This window comes from Diplotaxodon limnothrissa, linkage group LG20, assembly GCF_057381915.1.
Source record: "Diplotaxodon limnothrissa isolate DT_005_m linkage group LG20, D_limnothrissa_male_GT1.1, whole genome shotgun sequence".
Taxonomy (NCBI): Eukaryota; Metazoa; Chordata; class Actinopteri; order Cichliformes; family Cichlidae; genus Diplotaxodon; species Diplotaxodon limnothrissa.
Genome location: NC_140615.1, coordinates 36,990,706 through 37,012,408, shown reverse-complemented (window position 1 = coordinate 37,012,408; position 21,703 = coordinate 36,990,706). Strand labels below are relative to the sequence as shown.

The 21,703-nt window shown below is 39.6% G+C and overlaps 1 protein-coding gene and 4 non-coding genes across 5 annotated transcripts in view; all 5 read right to left on the bottom strand.

Moving 5' to 3' along the window:
• itpr3 (inositol 1,4,5-trisphosphate receptor, type 3) overlaps window positions 1-21,703 on the bottom strand; it is a 70,419-nt gene that overhangs the window by 26,937 nt on the left and 21,779 nt on the right. The window contains exons 4-26 of the mRNA XM_085345348.1: window positions 20,469-20,539; window positions 18,582-18,703; window positions 18,216-18,302; window positions 14,727-14,885; window positions 14,461-14,559; window positions 13,427-13,510; window positions 12,756-12,902; window positions 12,572-12,667; window positions 12,264-12,308; window positions 11,761-11,903; window positions 10,934-11,033; window positions 10,321-10,481; window positions 10,094-10,235; window positions 9,744-9,908; window positions 9,302-9,474; window positions 8,818-8,937; window positions 8,452-8,533; window positions 7,455-7,570; window positions 7,075-7,326; window positions 2,124-2,268; window positions 1,888-2,032; window positions 818-1,032; window positions 441-561 (exon numbers count right to left, since the gene is read on the bottom strand). Of these exons, the coding sequence (XP_085201474.1) occupies window positions 441-561; window positions 818-1,032; window positions 1,888-2,032; window positions 2,124-2,268; window positions 7,075-7,326; window positions 7,455-7,570; window positions 8,452-8,533; window positions 8,818-8,937; window positions 9,302-9,474; window positions 9,744-9,908; window positions 10,094-10,235; window positions 10,321-10,481; window positions 10,934-11,033; window positions 11,761-11,903; window positions 12,264-12,308; window positions 12,572-12,667; window positions 12,756-12,902; window positions 13,427-13,510; window positions 14,461-14,559; window positions 14,727-14,885; window positions 18,216-18,302; window positions 18,582-18,703; window positions 20,469-20,539 (2,990 nt within the window). The remainder of the gene's footprint in view (window positions 1-440; window positions 562-817; window positions 1,033-1,887; window positions 2,033-2,123; window positions 2,269-7,074; window positions 7,327-7,454; window positions 7,571-8,451; window positions 8,534-8,817; window positions 8,938-9,301; window positions 9,475-9,743; window positions 9,909-10,093; window positions 10,236-10,320; window positions 10,482-10,933; window positions 11,034-11,760; window positions 11,904-12,263; window positions 12,309-12,571; window positions 12,668-12,755; window positions 12,903-13,426; window positions 13,511-14,460; window positions 14,560-14,726; window positions 14,886-18,215; window positions 18,303-18,581; window positions 18,704-20,468; window positions 20,540-21,703) is intronic.
• trnak-uuu (transfer RNA lysine (anticodon UUU)) lies at window positions 3,224-3,296 on the bottom strand. Its single transcript has one exon. It is a non-coding gene; the product is annotated as a tRNA-Lys (tRNA).
• On the bottom strand, window positions 3,952-4,024 carry trnak-uuu (transfer RNA lysine (anticodon UUU)). The gene has a single exon. It is a non-coding gene; the product is annotated as a tRNA-Lys (tRNA).
• Window positions 4,711-4,783, bottom strand: trnak-uuu (transfer RNA lysine (anticodon UUU)). Its single transcript has one exon. It is a non-coding gene; the product is annotated as a tRNA-Lys (tRNA).
• trnak-uuu (transfer RNA lysine (anticodon UUU)) lies at window positions 5,480-5,552 on the bottom strand. Its single transcript has one exon. It is a non-coding gene; the product is annotated as a tRNA-Lys (tRNA).

The following is a 21,703-nucleotide window of genomic DNA, read 5'->3' as shown; positions in this document are numbered from 1 at the left end:
CTTCCCTCAGGGAAGTGCTACAGGTCCATCAGCACAAAGTCTGACAAACTCAAGAATAATTTATTCCCAAAAACCATAACCACGCTGAACTCACACATGCACTGAAAACACAGGTCCACCCACCAATCCAAGCACTTCCCTCCATAAACAGAACACACATCATCACTGTGCAATACCTAATTTACGTGCAATAAACTACACTGTAAATATATTTCACTATTTGTATTCCTGACTTGCATATTTGTACATTGTATATTTTTTAATACTGTTCAAATGTATATAGTGCTGCAGAACTGTGCACTTTACCCCCTTTCTTGTCTTTTCCCACATGTATGCACATGCATGCATATAGAAGCAGAAGACAACTTTTTATATATAGTTTATGTATGTTAGAGTTAAAATGAATTGAATGAGTTTATTTCCACCAGCTGTGTTTCTACCTGCATGCTCCATATTAGTGGTAGCGTCAGCGTCAGCCATGGGATAAACGTCCACAAACTCCTTCTTAAATACAGACAGGAGGAAGGAGAGGCGATAGTCCAGACGGACATTCAGGATGAACTGATGAAAAGAAAAGTGGAATTCAATTACAATAACATAATTTTACATATAGGGTTTGAATGTCATTCTTATAACTTTTCTTACAAACTAAAGGCATTTTGTGAGCAGGCCCTTTTGCTAAACACTGGTTGGGCAATGTTGTCTAATCGATATCTAATAAATTTCCTTTTAAATATTGTACCGCATTGGATGGCTGTACCTAAAAACAAAAAAGTGGCCACTGAGTGTAAAATGTGTTAAAATTATTGTATATTACCTGTAATATCTCCAGTATCTTCAGCTTAGTATCCATCACTGTCAGGTCCATGTTGTCGAGACTATCTTTACTGGCTCTTTGTCCTTCAAGCACAAGCGCTGGCCCCATTCCTGCCCCTCTGGAAACTGCACCTCCGAATATGGACTGTTTCCTGTTGAGGACCATGGTCGACATCATCTGACCCATCCCGTGTATAGAGCGCTTCACGTTCTTGCCTTAACAGAGAGAAGAAAAAAAGCATGTCAGTGTAATTAACCCGACAATATTCGAAATAAAGTCAATAACAGTTATACATGGGCACAAAAAGACCTCTTGGAACGAGTCCAAGAATGTTGTTGCTGGACGGTCCAGCAATATAACCAGACATAAACAAGTAGAAAACAGCACAAAATGAAAGGTGAAAATAACTGAAAAGAATCAATAAACAATAAAGACAAATGAAAAAATGCTTGAAACAGAGAATGAGCTGAACTTGATAAACAAATCAGCCATGTTTGGTTAAAAAAAACTGGAAATACAGATCAAATGACCAGAATATACAAATGCAGATGAGAGAGAGAGAGAGAGAGCAAAAAAGATTTACTGCAATTCCCATAAATTCATAAATAAAAAGAAAAGACATTTTCTTCATAAGGGAAGGAACAATTGAGCTTTAGCGAGCTTTAACATTATAATAGATGAATAAGTTATCAAGGTATCAAAGATAAATGTTTGTTTTTGTTTGTTCCATTTGACTTTTAATGGACTTTCATTGGACTAAATAGAACAAGCGCATTCAGAGATCGGTGCGAACTTGACCTTGAACTGATTTTCACAACAATTAGAGTTTGGGCTCTTGTTAGTATCTACTATCACACAAAATCTGAAGATGATATCTTAAAATTGTGGAATCTAAACTGCTCAAACAGGCATACAAAGAAACAGGGCCCATTACATTCTCCTAGTTCTTTTAAATAGAACTAATAAAAATAAGTAAGTAATTGAAGATAAAAACTAAAGTTAAACTTGGCAGGAAACCTGATGTTGTTAAACAATTGAATGTCTTAGCTTGTTATGGTATTTTAAGTCACCTGATGCATCATCATTGAATACGAGACCAGCGTGTCCTGGATTGAGTCTGCAGTCAATGATGCCCAGCAGGGTCCTTGTGAGTCTGAGCAACTCAAAAAAACTGTAGAAGCCAAAGTAGATCAAATGTCTGGCCAAACTCACCACCTGAAGGAAGAAGGGAAATGGAAGAAGTAATAACAGACAGTAGTAGTAGAACTTTTTAGTGAAGTTGTAAGACTAGGGAGTAGAACCAGACCTCATATGTGAGCTTGTTTTTCTCCTCGTCATGGAATGGCATGTCATCATTAAGGACGTTGTTAAGATACTCTTCCATGAAGGCCATAGTACTGGAAAACCGGTTCTTCTTGTTGTCCCTGCTGTCGTCCATGTTAGAGTCATAACTAATGATGAAAAAAGAGAAACACCACAATCTTTGTAATAATGTTTTGAGGAAAAAGATCTGTTGTGAAAAAAGCAAGGCCCAAGAATACTTACCGGAACGTAAGATGAAAAGTATTACATTGAATTGAAGGACCTATGCAGATTCAATCTCATGACAGTGTTGGAAAAGTGTCAGGAAAGTCTTTATGACAATACTCAACTTTAAATAAGTGGTTCATGATCCTGTCTAAAATATGTGTAGCCAAGAAAGAGGCACATATGTGGTATCCCTCTTTGTGTTGCACCTGCGGATTCCCTCTCACTTACTGTCAGGACGTTCCACAATCTTTTTGACAATTTGTGCCACGTAGTAAACCAGCTATTACTACTGGACACATTACCTGTACTGGGATAAAGATGACTGTCAAGACTTTTGGAGTTCTTCAATGAACCCACGAGACCATTTAGAAGACGCTTATAAAGAGTGTACCCTCCTAGGTGTATTTCATTGAAATGGTGGTAAAGACTGACTTGTGTCTTCAACTAGCTCACTGGCCACGCTGTGCTCTCCAAGTTACAAAACGAAGATGCACGATGAAATGTCTGAAGCTCCTCCAACTGAGTTATCTCGGCCATGTCTAGGCCCAGTCTACAGGCCAAAAACCATATTTATGTGTAAACTACATGCCAGTGTTGGAACACTGTCGAAACGCCATTCAGATAATAAATAAGAGGATCGTTTTCACCTTTTCTGAAAGCAAGGAATTTGTGACATTAGCATGTCAATACGCTGCAATGTGAAGGAGCCTACTCTTGTGTGGTGTGTCACCTCAACAATGGAATGAAAGCTGGCTTTTGGATACACTACAATTTGTCAGGTAGGAACTCTGGAACTGATGACCAAGACCATGGTTTACGCAAAGTCTCAACCAAATGTTAAGAGGCATGCTTCCTTGGGGGTGCAAACAGACACAACGCCTGAACAGGGACTTGAACCCTGGACCCTCAGATTAAAAGTCTGATGCTCTACCGACTGAGCTATCCAGGCTCTGCCAGTTTCTTCAACGGTGACGCTAAAGCCTGAGCACAAGGGCTTCAAAAAGGTCCGTTTCAAATGGCGTCACAACTACTCTATTCAACACCTTTCAAAAGTGAAGTAGCATAATCATTATCAACCTTTCTGAAAACAAAGGGTCACAACCCTGGGGTCACTGTCTCTCACTCACTGTCAGCATGGATCATTTCCATAATCTATTTGACCATTTGTGCCACGTAGTAAACCAGCTATTACTACTGGACACATTACCTGTACTGGGATAAAGATGACTGTCAAGACTTTTGGAGTTCTTCAATGAACCCACTAGACCATTTAGAAGACGCTTATAAAGAGTGTCCCCTCCTAGGTGTATTTCATTGAATTGGTGGTAAAGACTGACTTGTTTCTTCAGATAACAAATAAGAGGATCGTTTTCACCTTTTCTGAAAGCAAGGAATTTGTGACATTAGCATGTCAATACGCTGCAATGTGAAGGAGCCTACTCTTGTGTGGTGTGTCACCTCAGCAATGGAATGAAAGCTGGATTTTGGATACACTACAGTTTGTCAGGTAGGAACTCTGGAACTGATGACCAAGACCATGGTTTACACAAAGTCTCCACCAAATGTTAAGAAGTGTGCTTACCTTGGGGTGCAAACAGACACAACGCCTGAACAGGGACTTGAACCCTGGACCCTCAGATTAAAAGTCTGATGCTCTACCGACTGAGCTATCCAGGCTCTGCCAGTTTCTTCAACGGTGACGCTAAAGCCTGAGCACAAGGGCTTCAAAAAGGTCCGTTTCAAATGGCGTCACAACTACTCTACTCAACACCTTTCAAAAGTGAAGTAGCATAATCATTATCAACCTTTCTGAAAACAAAGGGTCACAACCCTGGGGTCACTGTCTCTCACTCACTGTCAGCATGGATCATTTCCATAATCTATTTGACCATTTGTGCCACGTAGTAAACCAGCTGACTTGTGTCTTCAACCTAGATCACTGGCCACGCTGTGCTCTCCAAGTTACAAAACGAAGATGCACGATGAAATGTCTGAAGCTCCTCCAACTGAGTTATCTCGGCCATGTCTAGGCCCAGTCTACAGGCCAAAAACCATATTTATGTGTAAACTACATGCCAGTGTTGGAACACTGTCGAAACGCCATTCAGATAATAAATAAGAGGATCGTTTTCACCTTTTCTGAAAGCAAGGAATTTGTGACATTAGCATGTCAATACGCTGCAATGTGAAGGAGCCTACTCTTGTGTGGTGTGTCACCTCAACAATGGAATGAAAGCTGGCTTTTGGATACACTACAATTTGTCAGGTAGGAACTCTGGAACTGATGACCAAGACCATGGTTTACGCAAAGTCTCAACCAAATGTTAAGAGGCGTGCTTCCTTGGGGGTGCAAACAGACACAACGCCTGAACAGGGACTTGAACCCTGGACCCTCAGATTAAAAGTCTGATGCTCTACCGACTGAGCTATCCAGGCTCTGCCAGTTTCTTCAACGGTGACGCTAAAGCCTGAGCACAAGGGCTTCAAAAAGGTCCGTTTCAAATGGCGTCACAACTACTCTATTCAACACCTTTCAAAAGTGAAGTAGCATAATCATTATCAACCTTTCTGAAAACAAAGGGTCACAACCCTGGGGTCACTGTCTCTCACTCACTGTCAGCATGGATCATTTCCATAATCTATTTGACCATTTGTGCCACGTAGTAAACCAGCTGACTTGTGTCTTCAACCTAGATCACTGGCCACGCTGTGCTCTCCAAGTTACAAAACGAAGATGCACGATGAAATATCTGAAGCTCCTCCATCTGAGTTATCTCGGCCATGGCTAGAAATGTCTAGGCCCAGTCTACAGGCCAAAAACCATATTTATGTGTAAACTACATGCCAGTGTTGGAACACTGTCGAAACGCCATTCAGATAATAAATAAGAGGATTGTTTTCACCTTTTCTGAAAGCAAGGAATTTGTGACATTAGCATGTCAATACGCTGCAATGTGAAGGAGCCTACTCTTGTGTGGTGTGTGACCTCAACAATGGAATGAAAGCTGGCTTTTGGATACACTACAATTTGCCAGATAGGAACTCTGGAACTGATGACCAAGACCATGGTTTACGCAAAGTCTCAACCAAATGTTAAGAGGCGTGCTTCCTTGGGGGTGCAAACAGACACAACGCCTGAACAGGGACTTGAACCCTGGACCCTCAGATTAAAAGTCTGATGCTCTACCAACTGAGCTATCCAGGCTCTGCCAGTTTCTTCAACGGTGACGCTAAAGCCTGAGCACAAGGGCTTCAAAAAGGTCCGTTTCAAATGGCGTCACAACTACTCTACTCAACACCTTTCAAAAGTGAAGTAGCATAATCATTATCAACCTTTCTGAAAACAAAGGGTCACAAAGGTTTCAAAGTAGGAGATGAAGCATTGCCAAATACGTATCCAAACAAACCTCCTTCCAAGCCAAAGACTAGAAAATATGGTGAAACGTATGTTTCCTTTGGCTTCACCTGAACAAGTGCCAAGGTAGGTCTCTGCAATAGAATCAGTTTTCCTTATGCAGGGAGTACGCTCTGGGCTCTCCAAATCACGGAGAAACAGTATCCCACATTTTTAATTTTTAAAACACTTCTTGTAATAACTAACTACTCCTGACATTTTGGAGATGTTAGCTATTCATACAGTAAAGTTACAGCGGAAGACAAATAGTATCAGGCTGACCCTACGTAACTTGTTCCCCTGGTTCAAATCACAGACAAACAGTATGCCACAGTTGTTAATGCTTTTAAACCCATTTTGCATAGAGAGGCATTTTTGAAAAATGTAATAGCAATGTTGAATATTATTAAACAGGAAAAACAACAACATACCTCATACCGTGTACATTATAACATAATAGACCCATTTCTGTAATATACTCACATATCTATATTATTGCTAATATATATTGTAATATATCTATATCACTAAAGCACTTCTGGATGGATGCAAACTGCATTGCGTTGCCCTGTACCTGTGCATGTGCAATGACAATAAAGTTGAATTCTATTCTAATTCTATTCAATTCTAACTGCACATAAAATAAGTACATCTTGACGCCTCTGCCTTTCCAAATGGAGAGACAGTAACTACGTGTGTGTATGCAAGCGTAAGTGTAAAAACTGAGGATAGTAAGATTAACAGTATTTTGTCATTGTAAAAATTCATCTCATGTAAACAATAACGTGGCCACAGCGTGACGTGAAAAAAGGCACATACCTTTGACGTTGCGTGACGAACTCTGTATTCCTCGTCCACACGTAAACGCAAAAACTGAGTTTTAAAAAATCTCTGTTTTCGGTGATTTGAAACGCCGTTTACGTGTGAACAAAAGCCCCAAATGCATAGAAACAGCTGTGTTTTTAAAAATACCTGTGTAGGTGTGGACGTAGCGTAAAAGAGTTAGTAGTTTATTTTAGTAATTTACCAGTAATTTGTTGCAGTTCACTTTTATTCGTTTAATTGTTTGAGGTGTGAATAAACCGCAATGGAGTTTGAAAACAAAATATGGGTGTGTGTGGTTGGAGGACATGTTTGTGCGGGTGGGGGTGGGGGGGTGCTGCTTTATGTTTAAACCGCATGTTATAAAAACTATAATTTCCTTAACAGCATTTTGTATTTTTGTTCCCTTCCTCTTTTTGAGTCAGAGTGAATCAAAGCACAAAGCTGCCACAAGACAGCCCTATCACAACTTCTCCAGAAACATATTACTGCTTTACTAAAATCGTCTTACTCTTTGATGGTGATGGAGGTTGGAATCTCAGTCCAGAGCCGGGCGAATTTGACAGGAGTCACCAGTTCCTGAGGGTCTCGGTCTACGTGAGCATGGAGCATGAGGCGGCAGAAGGATGCCCGGAGGTCAAAGGGAAGAGTCTCATCCATCATGCACAGGAAGATCAGCTCCACATCCAGCTGTTTGGAGATCTCATCTATTGCAAGATACTGACGGTCCAAACACATACGGGCAAACAGCTTCAGCTGATACCTAAGGAAGTCCACAGAGGCAGGCTCTATCAGCTTTGCTTCTTTTTATCGTATTCTTGGATCACTTTACAAAAGTCTGTTGGATTTTTATGAGATTTGAAGTGAATGGCTGTTTTTGTTTGGCTGTACCTATAGTAAGTGAGGACGTTCTCATCATGAGCATTTCCTTGTCTTGCCTCCTGAGCCAGCTGTCTGATGCTTTTCTCCTGTTTCTCATTAGCTTTGTCTGTCCACATCAGCCACACCTGCAGGAAGAGTAGAACAGACATTTTCGTAATACCATCCATCTAAAAAGTAAGAACATGACTGCAGCAAAGACCAAAATAATTTGGTCATCATTAATTGTTTAGTCTTCTTCAAATGTAATGAACCTTTCACCGAGACATGAAAGTGAGTGATTTGTTTAGATATGAGATGTTTGCCCATTACACTATTTTCTAGAAATACTACTACCTAGTCACATGTGGTTTTGCTATCAGACAGTAAGTATATTGTATTCAGTCCACAATGTGGAAAAAATAAATAAATTTTGTAATTGTTGTAACTTTTGGTGTGGACTTTTTTAACCAATCAGTATTCTAGATATACACAACAGCCTACTGAAGTTTTGAAAATCAAAGTTTTCTGTGTCTTGGGAAACAGGATTTTGAATTGGTTCAATGTATTGTGGTAATGACCACAAAAGATGGACAAAGTTTCCATTTCTGATACATAAAGCCATTCCAGAAGTGCCCTGCATTATTTCTCATAACCAGTAGGCAGTGACTATGGTTCTAGTTGCAAAAACACGTCCCACTATACATAAGTCTAAAGAAAAAATGTTCACTTGGTCTACGACCTTAGTAATTAGTGTTATTCTCTTCTTTTGGATTTTATATTTGTCACTAGTTTCTGCTCTTACTGAATTACTAAATGAAATTGACTTTGAAAATGATGGTCCCCTTTAATTTAATAAAGGATGATAAAGCAGCTTTACCACATAATGAGTGTGTCCTATATAAACACCAAAATGGTTGCAGTGAAAACACTCAGCTTGTGACTTCACTAACAAATGGGTGGCGCAAACAAGACTACATCCGTCTTTTATATCTATGGTAACGATTTACAAATATACAGACAAACATACCTCATCCTCATCTCCAAAGTCATCCATTGCCATGTAGTCTCCTTGAACACCACCAGAGGGCGCCTCCTTTGGAACACGACGCCTGGAACACGTAGTAAAGTAGATCACGGTAAACAATTAGACTAAAAGTTATAGTTCTCTCTCTCTCTCTCTCTAGATATAGATATATGTGTGTATATATAGACATGTAGATAGATAGATATGTAAAGACCAATTACACACACTCTTTAATTTTACTCTTTGTTTGTTGGTGGGGTGCAAACTGAAAAAGCTCATTCTCCCAAAGTAAACTAAGTTTTACTGCAGTGCCCACAGGGTAAGGTAAAGTGAGATGGGTAAAGCGATCTTTATTCCCTCCCGCCTCACTCTGTCTTAATGAGGATGTCCTGGTTTTTGGGGTCCAGGACACATTTACAGATGAGCTCCTGTGTGACGGGGATGGCCACGTTGTTGGACACACACAGGTCTGACAGGTAGTCCAAAAACCTGCAAAGTCCAGGAAACACCAAGTCAAGTAGTAAAACAGAATATAACAGAATAGCACTTTATTACCACTTTCAAAAGTAAAAGCTATAACTTTGGACTATATCACTGCTTGGATTTGCCCAAAAAATGCAAACATCCTTATCAAAGGCAGACTGCAGGAATTTGAGGATTTTGACTTCTGCAGGAGATAAGCAATAGAAAATGTTGCCACCGTCCTTATTAGAAAGTCAGAAACCACTGCTGCCTTGGTGTTAGCAATTTTAATCACTTCACGCAGTTTGTGTCTTTGGATTGAAGATTCAAAATCCTGGAGTCTAATCTGCACTTGGCATGTACTCGGGATTGTTACTGTCTCCGTGCGTACCTGGGTTCTCGGTTCTTGCGGACCAGACTGACAAAAGTCTCCACCTCGGTCTTGGTGATGTGTTTCTCCAGCAGTTTGCGGTTATTGTGCAGCAGGGCAGTGATGGTGTCCTCAGCCAGGATGTCGTACCCAATCTGACTCTGCATCACACCGAACTGCTTCGCTATATACTCCTGGAGAGGGGTGAATTTTGAGTCTCTGTGATCACTGTTATCTTCAGCTGTTCTACCATTAAGAGCTTTATCAGGCATCAAAGTTGTGTCATTTTTAGCATTTAGTAGCTGGTTTGTCATTCTGCTTGCACAAAATGATTGAAAATAAGAGCTTTTGGCTTAACAAAGAAAACACCGGGACAGCTCCAAACTCGTAAAAGTCTCAACTTTATAAAGCTTATAAAGATTTGAAACAATAAAAACTAGTATGAATGTCATCGTCCCCTCACCTGGTTCTTGCGGTAGTCATCCTGAGAGTGCCGGAGGACTCTGTAGCTGAGTCTGAGCATGTACTGGTAGGGAGCATTCTTCTGGTCGGCCAGCTCCTCCAGGCACAGCAGAGGACCTTCCCCTCCTGGCCGGTCCTTAAAGGGGGCCTTCAGGATGCCGAAGATCTGATCAAAACACACAAGCACACACTTTCAGACAGCTGGAAGTCCTTTAGGACATGGTGTTTGTATTATCTGATGTTGCACTCAGAAGGAGTCAGAGGACACTGGTTCAAGAGTTGGCACAGGTTCCAAACCAGCCCTTGTACTATTTTACTGGAAAAGGTGTGTGAGTATTTTTAGGATCAGACCTGTTTGAGGATGTTCTGTTCTCTCATGAGCTTTTGTCTCTCTCGGTTAGGTTTGGTCATCACTACATCCAGGACAGGCTGCCCGCTGTTAATGACGTCAGCCACAAAGAAAACCACATCTTCCAGCAGCTTGATGGCATACCTGACCAACAGAAACACCAGAAAGCATTAACTCCTCCTGAGTGCCAACAAAGAAAGTAAACTTTCTTTTCAACGTGGCTCATTACTTGCGGTCGTTCTGACTGATGAAGCCCTGGCTGAACTGGTCCACCACAGTGCTCAGCATGGCGCTGGCATCATTGGCAAAGTCCAGATCTCTGATTTCCATCACAGGAACGGAAACAATAGCGAACGCTTCTTTGTCCTCTTTTGTGGGACATGTCCCCAACTGCAAAAGAACTTAAATTAATATTAAACAGACACTTCAAAGAGTAACTTCATCTTATTTCTATTTCTGGTAAAAAAAAATCATGTTTTTGTGCATTTTTTAAATTGATGGTTTGGATGAATGGTTAATTATTCTTGACTGTTGGTTTTGAGGCAATGGCTATTAGCTTAATAATGATTAAAAATAATTGATCATGTAGACTATTAACCAGGAAACAAGAGAAAATGTCTGTTCCAACTGGTTGAACAAACTTCTTTTGTTTTGTTTGGCCACCATCTTAAAAGTCCCAAATATTCCTTTGTCAGATTTGAGAACACCAAACAATCAAGTATTTGGAGTTACTACATCATACAAATGTTTTTGTAATTGTAGTTCCTTAAATTAAATTAAATGGAAGACTAAATCAGCTAAGCACCTTTTAGCAGGAAACCTGATCAAAACTAAGACCTCACCATGAGCCTGATAGGGCGCTCCTCATCGATATCGATGGGGACGTTGGTGCTCTGGATCCAGGTGTTCGTGCAAAGATGCCTCAGGCGCACGTATGAGTTTCTAAAACATACACAGCCCTCGGTTTTAATCCCTTCAACTTCGTTCTGAAGTCTGTGGGCTCCTCGTTAAAGAAAACTAATGTCTGTCATACAAATGCAGCTTAAGAATCATTGTCAACTATTGTCTTATATATTATTTATTCAATATACGTAGGTCAGTTTCACAAATGTTTTTAAAATTCATTTTTAATAGTTTCCCTGTAAAAACAAATAATCTGAAATGAGAGTTCCCCATAAAAATATAACAGTTATTGGATATTTTTAGGGAAAAGTTAATGAGAACACAATAAGATATAAAGAAACAGCAGCATATAACAGCAATATAACGACAAAAACACTTTATCAGATGATTTAAAAGATTTGTTTTGTTTTTTAAACGTTGAAAAGACGAGGACATAAATCTTAAATCTTGTTTTTAATTTTCCCTTTTTTCTGTGAGGTACAGTGAAATCATTCTCTTTTTCAGACAAACAGTCATTGTGTATTTAGTTGAAGTGCAAAACAGATTCATTAAAATGACATTCAGTCAATTACGATTTCAAACTATTTCAAAATGTTATGACCTACATAATTAAAATGGTTTCCCAAAGCCAGACACACAACCAGTACACTCTTCAATTTCTTACCATCTGAAGGAAAAGTGGACCTCGCTCCCATAATGTCCCTGTCCTCTAAAGTCTTTTACTGTGAAACATCTGCAGGAAGTTAAAGGACTCGTGTGTTCCTACCGTGGTACGAAGGAGTCGGTTTTCTGCAGCGTAGTCGGGTCGAGCTCGAACAGCGAGGCGATGTCGCTCCCATGAGGCACCGCGACCAGCTTGTACTTGATCCTCTCTCCGTGGGACCGCTTGTTGCTACGGCTACCGTCCATCTACAGAAAGGTCAGAGGTCATGTATAGGATGTAAAGGGGTTAGATTACTGATCAGCGTGGACTTCATTCAGAAGAGGCTGTTTCTGGCTGCATCGATCTTTGATGGACTTGAAAAACACATCAAAATGAGGCAAAAGTGTTGAGGCACTTCCTGGAAACAATATATCATTTTTCCTGAAAATTTTGAAATGAAAATGTCTTTGCCTTAAATACCTGAACGTAAATGTCATCAGAGAAAAGTCAGACACAAAGTGTCCCGTCTCCTGCAGAGTGTAGTTATAGCCCTTTCAAAATAAAACCTGGACACCCGCTGTGACTTACCGATGCCTTATATCTTATGTGTCATGGAAGAGACTCACCGAGGAAGACAGCTCCACATTCTCTCCTTTATAACCCGGGTTCTCCTACAACAACGACAACAACAACAACACAAATAAGAGGTCTTCAACAATGAATTTATTGGATAGCAGCTCTTTCCTTTCCTTCCAACAATTCATTACTTATATATTATTTATAGATAAATAATTATCAGTTAGCATCTACATCTATGAAACTGCATCTGTTGTAGCAAAACCACAGCCATAGCGTGGTGTTTGGTATTTGCTTTAACGGTCAAACTTCATTCATGGACTGCTTCTTTAGTCCACCAGCTTGATCTCATAGTTACCTCAGCAGCCAGGTAGTTTCCAGTGGCCAGGTGTTTGAAACGGTAGAGACTGTTCCAATGTCCCGCCCCTCCGCGGCATGGATCATGATGGACAACCTGTCAAACCAATCAGCACATAAAGAAAAAGTTTAACACAAGTGGAAGTTTAGAGAATTTGTGTACTTGTGTGTGTTTGTTTGTGTACCTCAACCTCCCACAGGGCGTTGGAGCTGGTCGCTGATGTTGCTGACTGCCTCAGCGTGGTTCGGAGGAAAACGTGGAGTTTGCTCTTGTATTCATCGCAGGTCAGAAACTTTTCCTGCTCAGCGTGAAACAAGCGCACCACGTCGCCCTGACAGAGACAGGAAGATCTTAAAGGAGGACTGAAGGACAATTTGGGTTCGTCTGCAAGTCTCCTGAGCCTCTCCGGGCATTTATCGTTTATCTCTGAAACAATGTTGGTGACAAACAGCGCTCCTGCTGGCTCTTTGACTTACTGACAGTAATTGTGACTCTTGGGGTGAATTTCAGCATAAAACATGCAGTCACAGAACTTTACTATGCAAAGAGTTTAAAAAGATCCCAGGAGACGGCCTGGAGCTGCAAATATTCCAACAAATAAATAAAAAGTAACAATGAAACTAAAAGTAGGAAAAGGCGAAGGTGAAGACCTCCACAAAGGAACGGTAAAAAACAGGGAAAAGACTTTAAATTACTGAAGTTATTGTTCAGATGTTGTTTTAATGTCTAATTTGAATATATGCATGTGAAAATTTTAAATCTATCTGTGGCACTAAACACGACTTCCTTTTAAAACACTAACTAATGTCTGTATTTCTAGCGCACTTATACTGTGTGCAGTGCTGCTTCACTCACTCCTTTGAGGACTTCCTCTCTGTGATCGTTGAACATCATGAACAGGTTGATCTTCCAGCTGGTGTTGCAGTTCACAGAGTTCACCTGCAGAGGGCGCAAACATGCTCTCGTTAGGGTGTGGGGAGCGCAGTAGAGGCAGTGTGCATTTGTATAATCTCGTATAAACACGATCAAATCAAAACATTTGTGTTTCTTTATGTTTATTTTAACATTTTGTGCTTTGAATCTCTTTCTAGGCTAATACTTGTGTTATTTCTTGCCTCATATAATCACATTTATTCTCTTTTCAGATTTGTTTTCACATTATTAAAATATCTATTTTGTCATGTTGCATTATATTTATTTAGCTATATGAAATTCTACCTATTTGTGCTACATTACAGGTTTATTGTGATTATTTTTACAAACTGTAACTATGGAATTTCCAGATTTTAGGATAAAACAGATCTTATCATTTTGTTTCTTTGTAGTCATTTGTGAGTCACTTTACTGTGAAATTCATTAGACTAACAGAAACCCACGGGCCACTTGAGGTACTAAACAGTCAGCAGTTTCCCCACGTGAAAAATATTTCTATATATCCAAAGAACACGCTGCTTTTCTTTCTTTTTATTGATTTTAAACTGTTTGTTTTAAGAAATCATTAACTTTAACGTGTTAATAATTTTCCAGAAGCCTCAGTCTTATCATTTAAATAAATAACTGCAGACTCTGCTCACAGTAACAATTATATCACAGCATCCAGCAGCGACGCCATGTTTAATGAGCAATAATTAAAGATAACTGAGCTTTGAGGTCTCAGTTAGAAAAGTGCTGTATAAGAATCAGTCCATTTACTATTTGTGTGTGGTGCGTAAAATGAGTAAAGTGCAAGTCATGTATTTTCCCGTCATCATGGGAAATGACACATAGTGAATATCCGGAATGTGAGAGAATAACCTGCATGTCATCTCTAAAACAAGAGGGCGCCAATTTCAGGGAAATGAGAAATGCTGAATATTTCTCTCAGTTTTCTGATCATCACTTTCTCTCACCTCTTTGCATCCCGGATGGTCGGTCAGTTCGTAGTTTGAAGCGTGCAGCGGCTGACCAGCGTTCACCGGGTTCAGGATCACTTTATCTCCCACCACCACCTGCAGCAGAGAGCAGACTGAATAATCTGCAACTATGGATCTATTGTATATATTTTGATGCTCTGATGGTGGCACTAAAAACGAAAGGTCAGGCTGTTGCCATGAGCGCAGATTTTCCTGTAATGTGCAACAGTGTTTCACAGATGTGTGGCGTAATGTGCATTTACATTGTCTCCGTTGGCACGCAGCTTCCAAAACGGCTGGATGAAGTGCCAGGAGCCTTCGTTTCCCGTCCCGTCCAGAGTGACTCGCATGGCGTTCTTCTCCAGCAGAGCCGGCAGCCGTTTGTTCACCGTCAGGTATTTATTACTCTTCATGTGGAGCAGCTGCAGACACATGTACATCATTGCACCGTATGTCACGTAGACAGCATTTAAAATATGTCACTAGGGCATTATATAACCAAATGCCAATTAATGAGCCACTAAAATAGTCCCCAATATAGTGAGCAGCTGTTTTAGGGAAGAACAGAGCCTATGTTGTTTTTTTGTTTTTGTTCTTATTTTGCTCTCGATTACACCTGAAAGGTTTTTAAAAGCTTTCTGGGGTGTTTGTGACTCAGCAACTGTTCTGGAAACAAGATCTTTACTTTGTCTTTTTTTTTTTTAACATACTGTGAAAAAGTGAACACAAATCAAAAAAACCTCACAGATTTTTTGCTGCTCTGGTATTTAAAAGAGACACTACTGTACATTTGATTACACTTGAAGGAAAACACTGACTTCTTCACTTCTTCATTAGGATTAGATCAGTGTAACTAAAATTACTTTTATGTTTAAGAAAGAGTTTTGTACATTTTTTGTTTTGTTTGTTTGTAGTTCACTAACACCGAGTTAGTCATCAACCTAGAAACTCACTGCACTCGTGGTGTCACAGACTGCAGATTTGAAGACAAATAAACAACAGAAATGATTGGAGTGAATTTTTGCTTCTGTGTGTTGTTTAGTTAATAAACTTAATAGACACACTTTTCATTTTTCATTTCATGGCTGAATGTTTTTAAACCTGTGAAAAAGTATCTTCACTAATCTTTTGCTCTTCAGGTTAGTGACACAGTCATACGTTCTACACCTTAAACACAAACACACACACACACATTGGGTGTGGTATCGTCTGACTGAATCTTATTCAGATTGTTCTGTGGGAAGAAGTGTGTGTGTGTGTGTGTGTGTGTGTGAGAGAGAGAGAGAGAGAGAGAAAGAGAGCGAGGGAGAGAGTAATGACAAGAGGTCTTCAACCTTGAAAGGAAGTTAATATTGACACTAACAGATAACAGCATGTACATACTCACTAAAGCAGTGCTGCTGTGTGTGTGTGTGTGTGTGTGTGTGTGTGTGTGTGTGTGTGTGTGTGTGTGTGTGTCTGTGTGTAAATGATCATACAAACACCAGCAGGGTCGATTACAGCTATAAAAAGGGGAGCGGAGGCGTGTGAATCACCTGGTTATCATGGCAACTGATGTCGCCCTGCTAGCAAAGAGTAGCGGTCACAGTGCAGACACTGGTTGGCTTCAGAGCAGGAAGTCCTGATAGACAATGCAACTCTGCAGGCGTGTTCTTATATGCAGACGTGTTCAGACGTGTAGCCTGTGAGTGCCGTCTAACGTCACCACAGTGAGATTTAAAAACACATCTGCATTGACCTGGAACTTTGATTCTTTTGAACTTTTAAATGTGCAGTAAGTTGGATTTTGGCCTCTGCTGGGTGGTGGGAAAAAAATTGTTATAGATAATGTGTTAAGATTTCTTTAAACTGCAGCTGCTGCACACAAAGGACATTAACATTACATTACAGACACACCATCTGTTAAATTGTTTGTTATGTGCTTATTTTTATTGTAATTCTTTCCCTACAAGGGATGAAAAAACCTTTATTACAAAATATGCGTGAAAATGAATTTCAAGCATGGATACTGGCAAATGTCTTTTATTTTATTAGTATCAATATTCAGCCGATGTGGTGCGTTTAGCTAAACTGAAAAGGGATAAAAACACCGAACGGGAAAAAAAAATAGCATAACACATTAACTCAATCAGACCAACTGATAGACAAAGTAGCAAAAGAGTTTTTAGCAATGTGTTAAATAAAATTTAAATTCATGACTGGGCATGACATCAGAGATGTTCTGGGAGGGAAGCAAACTGTTGGCTAACTTAGAAGCTACCACTGAAAGTTTTTGCTATAACAATCTTATGATGGTGTTCAGTCATTGGCTAAAATCTCACTTTTCCATTTTTCCAGTGTCAGTTAAATGTCACTTCTCTCTCACCAACCATCTGAAATTGAAGAAAACAACAGTATGACCTACTAACAGGGGGCTCTTAGGAGCGCCGTGAAAACGAGGTCATGCACGCTTCCTGTTAACAATACTGCGAGTGGGCACGGGCCCTTATGGCAGCATTATTACTTTCAACAAAGAGTTTATGTGGCTGGTTGGTTACCGGTCTTTATGACAAAAAGGGCAAATCTATCTGACATTCTGTCATGTGCTCACTCAAAATAAGAAAAATAAAAAGTTCAGATATTCTTCTGGATCAAGGGATTTATATCATGCATGTTGCAAAGGGAATTTTCAGCATTGGTGAATCCATTTTTTTAAAATCATGGTTGGGCCTACCTAATGAAGGGAAACCTAAGATTCGCTCTCTTTGATTGAGCCATTAGGGCTTCTTTCAAGTTACAAGAACTCGTACAATAACTAAAACATTTTCCAGCTTTTGTTATTTCCACTGCACTTCAACCTAAAGTTCCATAAAGCTGAGGCAAGTTGACACATCAAGACTGCTTTTTGAGTCATATCTAAATACAAGAGCATAAAATGAGAGGATTGACGTGCAAAAAAGAAAGCTTGCAGTTGTTTCTACATTTTTGTGCCCATATCAGTCAAGCTGCTGTCAGGTCGTGTCAGACAACGACATCTTTATGGTAGTCCTCGTCATTGAACATTCCTGTCTCAAATTGTAGCTGAATAGTTTATGCAAAAAGTGAAAAAGGAAATGTGTGAACTTCACTGACACAGCATGTGCTCATAGAAGGAAGCTTACTGGGCAAAGTAAATACATCCAGAGGGCGCATGATGTTGACTGACAGTCTGATATGTTTCGTCTTTGGGTTGGTTGCAATGAAAAAACATTAACAGTGAAAAGAAATCGATGAGTCAGACGCAGGTAAAGGAAACAAGTGCAAACGTTGTTTACCTTCAGTCATGAGCGAATCATGAGGCAACATGATTCTGGGCTCCTTGCATCCTTCCTTGAAAGGCCTGCTACAGTCTTTCCCTGTGCCATTTCCTTCTTTATTGATTACATATTTTTATGTGGCAGTTTTCTCTCTTGTCTTTTTTAAATCATTTTGGTGTTTGGGCACATGTTTCTGGCCTTTTTTTGCCACCTTTGTTTTGTGGTTTTGCATTTCTCTGTGGAGGGTTTCCTCCTGGAGTCATTTAGTCAAAATACATATAAATGAACTGGATGACTCCATTAATCAATGAAAATGAGAACAAGCAGTGTATTGGAGAATATCTGCTTATTCATGAAAGACTGTGACCGATCAATCATACTAAATGTTCATAATTGTCTGTGTTTGGTCTATAATCACATAAATAGTCTACAAATCTTTGTGCTCCACTTCATTTGAATGAGAAATAATTCGTTTACCTGTATGACAGTTCCATATTTGACCACGTCTCCATGGACTTTCTTGTTTTCTGTCTCGTTCTGCTTCTGCTCCAGATTTGATGCATGCTGCAACAGACACAGCTCAATCCAATTAAACACAGCTCAATCTAATTAAACGTCTGCCAATGAGCCCTCTCTCAGGCTGATGTATAATTTGACAAATAACAAACCACCAACAGCAAGTCTGTAGTCATATTTCTCTGTTGATGTGCAATGGTGCCCAAGAATATCTAAGATATGTTTCGCTTCGCACAAAAACTAAGGGATTTAGTAATGATGTCCTCGTAGGTTAGCTAGCCTAGCTTCATCCATGCGCTCATGCTTCTGCTGAAATGTGTGTGTTACCTGTAGTTTTTGTAGCAGAACCACATCACCAATCTTGTCCTTCTCATGTTTGGCTTGTTTTGCTTTCCAGAACTGCTTCTGAGCCGAGTACCGACTCATAGGACAAACCTTAAACAGGCAGTCTGCAAGATGAAGAAGAACAAGAAGAAGGCACTTTCTTTGTTATTACATCACAAGACCGCCTGCAGAATGGGATGGAATTATATATAGAGATGCACCGTATAGTCAACACACATAACAAAAAAACGTAATGTCATATTTAAGCAGGAATATCTGATGGATTGTGAATCAGTACTGAAAATAATGTAAACTAATCCTTATGCTGGGTGCTGCCTGTTTATGGGCTTAAAATGGCCACAAAGCTCAAACAACATGTGGTATTTCCCAATGATTAATTTTAGGACCTAGAATTGAGTGATAAGTGACTTCAAGCCACTTGTTTGTGTGCTATGGAAGCGGAAGCAGCAGACATTTGTGCACAATGAAAATGTGAGGCATCGCCATGACTGTTAGGATTCATCATGTGGGCACGATGAATGAGTGCACAGAAGACAGACAGACTTTGTTTAATTAGACAAGATAAATAAGCAATTAAAAGAATGCTGGAGAGAGCAGCATTCAGTAAAACTAATACAGTTGGAGCGAAGTGATGCAAGAGCACAAAAGACGGGCAAATATTGACTCTCCTCCAGCAGATCCTGTATGTTTTCACGCTGTTCCAACTGTGTGTTTGTACAGCAAACAGAATTTGCCTGTGTGTAATTGCTCTGTGTAACATTACTAGGATATGAATGTTGTAAAAATCAGCTTAACATAGAGTACTAAGCTTTGAAACAACCATAGAGAAATCATATAGTATTTAATTAGGGTGTAATTGAAGGAACAATGATGACTTTTGGACGGCCGTTGATTTTTTTAGTTGATATAAAAATTGCGTTAAAAACATTTGGAGAAACAGCTTCAACCTTTATATTTCAGAACATGGCTTTATTTATTTGATCTAATAATTCAAATTATATTCATTATTATATATTATCATTACTGTGTTCTTACTTCAAATAATGCATGTATTTCTTAATAAATTAATGCATTTACCCACCATTGTTGTGTTCCTGCACCTTTAACAGTGCGTCCACACTCCTTTGTGCCGTATTGGCTTTTATGAACTTTCTCATACATTTTTGACATAGTTTTTATGTGTCAGAGCTGCTAACAGTGTGACCTACTTAATGCCAAGATTTCAAATTTTAAATAAAAAAGGAACATAGTTCACGAGGGCAAAGACTTATGATAAAGAGAGAGATTATTTATTTGTAAAATTAGTTTAAACAGTCAGCACAGTGAACTTCAGTCCATCAGTCTACCTGTTAAGTCTATACACTGCTCTTATGGCTTCTTTGTTTTGCTATCAGATGGTTTTGTTTTTCCATGTGGACTCTTATCAGCCACCAGTAATGCTGAGGAAATGTGTGAGATGTTTAAATGCAATTTAACAATTTCATAAGTTTGATCATCAGACACTGGAGCTGCTGTCTGTTCTGGATTTTTACTTTTTTAACCTTTTGCTGTCAGTCACTGTTTGTGGTCCACTTATAAACTGGTTCAGCTGCTCAGTGAGAGCAGATGGTGAAGTAAGTTTATAAGAGAGAGAAATCATCAGAGAGAAGCTGGTGGAAAACTTCTCCTCCAATGGTCTCTGATGATCATAGCTGGACTAACATCACACGCACTCCATTTATATTTCATACAACACACTGGAGGTTTCATTCATCGTCATGAATCTGTTTATCACTTAAATAGAGCAGCAGACATTTATACCAAATTAAATAAATACCAGAATACTATTACTGATCCAAAACACAGCAACACAGCAACAGTCATTCTTACCCCTGAATTTCTTTGGGGGGTTGTCCAAATCTCCAGCAGCTGGCTCAACCACACATCGGTCATCTACCAACCTGCAGACAGACAAAGAACAGGAAACATGCCGTCAACAGTGGCGTCACTCAGAGGGAGAGCCCAACAACATCACAACAAGTAAACATTACATACTTTTCTTATGCTTATTTCTAGCTCTATGTTATACAGCAATTATATACATGTAAAGCAATTAAAGTAGTTTTGTGTGATTCACAGTTCAGAAAAATCCTTTATCTTACACCAGGCTTCGATGAGGCCCTTCAGTTCATCCTTTGTCTGAAACAAGCACATTAACCTTTCTTACCATCCAGGTAAGACTAAATACCTGAGTTTTCACCAGATCCCACATAAAAAAAATCACCACGTATTAAGACATGACATTAAGTGGGACTCAAAAAGAAAAAAACATGAACTAAAATCTCATGTTTTAGGCGCTCAGGTGCTCTGCTGATGAAAAATCACCCTTTAAAATTCATGTCAGGAACCTGATGACAAGGCAAAAAGTCAGGGTCTTAGACAGGCTTAGAGACCAGTCAGCAGCAGCCAGGTGACCGCTGCTTGTTATGGAAAAAATCCCCAAGAAAGTGAGTTTGATGTCTGTTGCTGTGAATTGCCCAAGTCAGTAGGGAAAAAACTGTATTCTCTAACTGGTTAACCGGGGGTGGCAGAAGGTTGCTGGCCATAAAGAGGCATGCAGTCCTGCACCAAAAACCTTCTTGTGATTGGTCACTAGAAGTTTGCCACAATCACCTGTACCCCCCTGCCATGGGAGGTGCCCACTCCCAAACACTCGCCTGCTTTCAGTTTCTGGCACTTTTTCCAGTTAATGAATACACATCCTTTTCTTTCCTGGTGACCAGAGGTTTCTGAGGGCATCGCTGACCTGTGTGACTGAGGCTGTAGGTTTTTTTGGTTTCAGAAATATGCAGCTCTGTAGTTTGAAGGTTGTAGAGACAACATTGTAGATACTGTAGAGAGACACATGACCTAACAAGCTGAAATGACAGTCGGGTTGAAGAATAGTACTTTTGTTGTAATGCTTTTCTAAGTTATATCTTATTTAAATAATTAATTACAAACAAACTTGGAAAAAATAATTAAAATTAATTATAATAATTGACTAACTATACGTGGCATTTACTTTGTATCTTAAAAATGTTTAAAAAAAAAACACTCCAATACAATCCTGTTAACGAAACCTT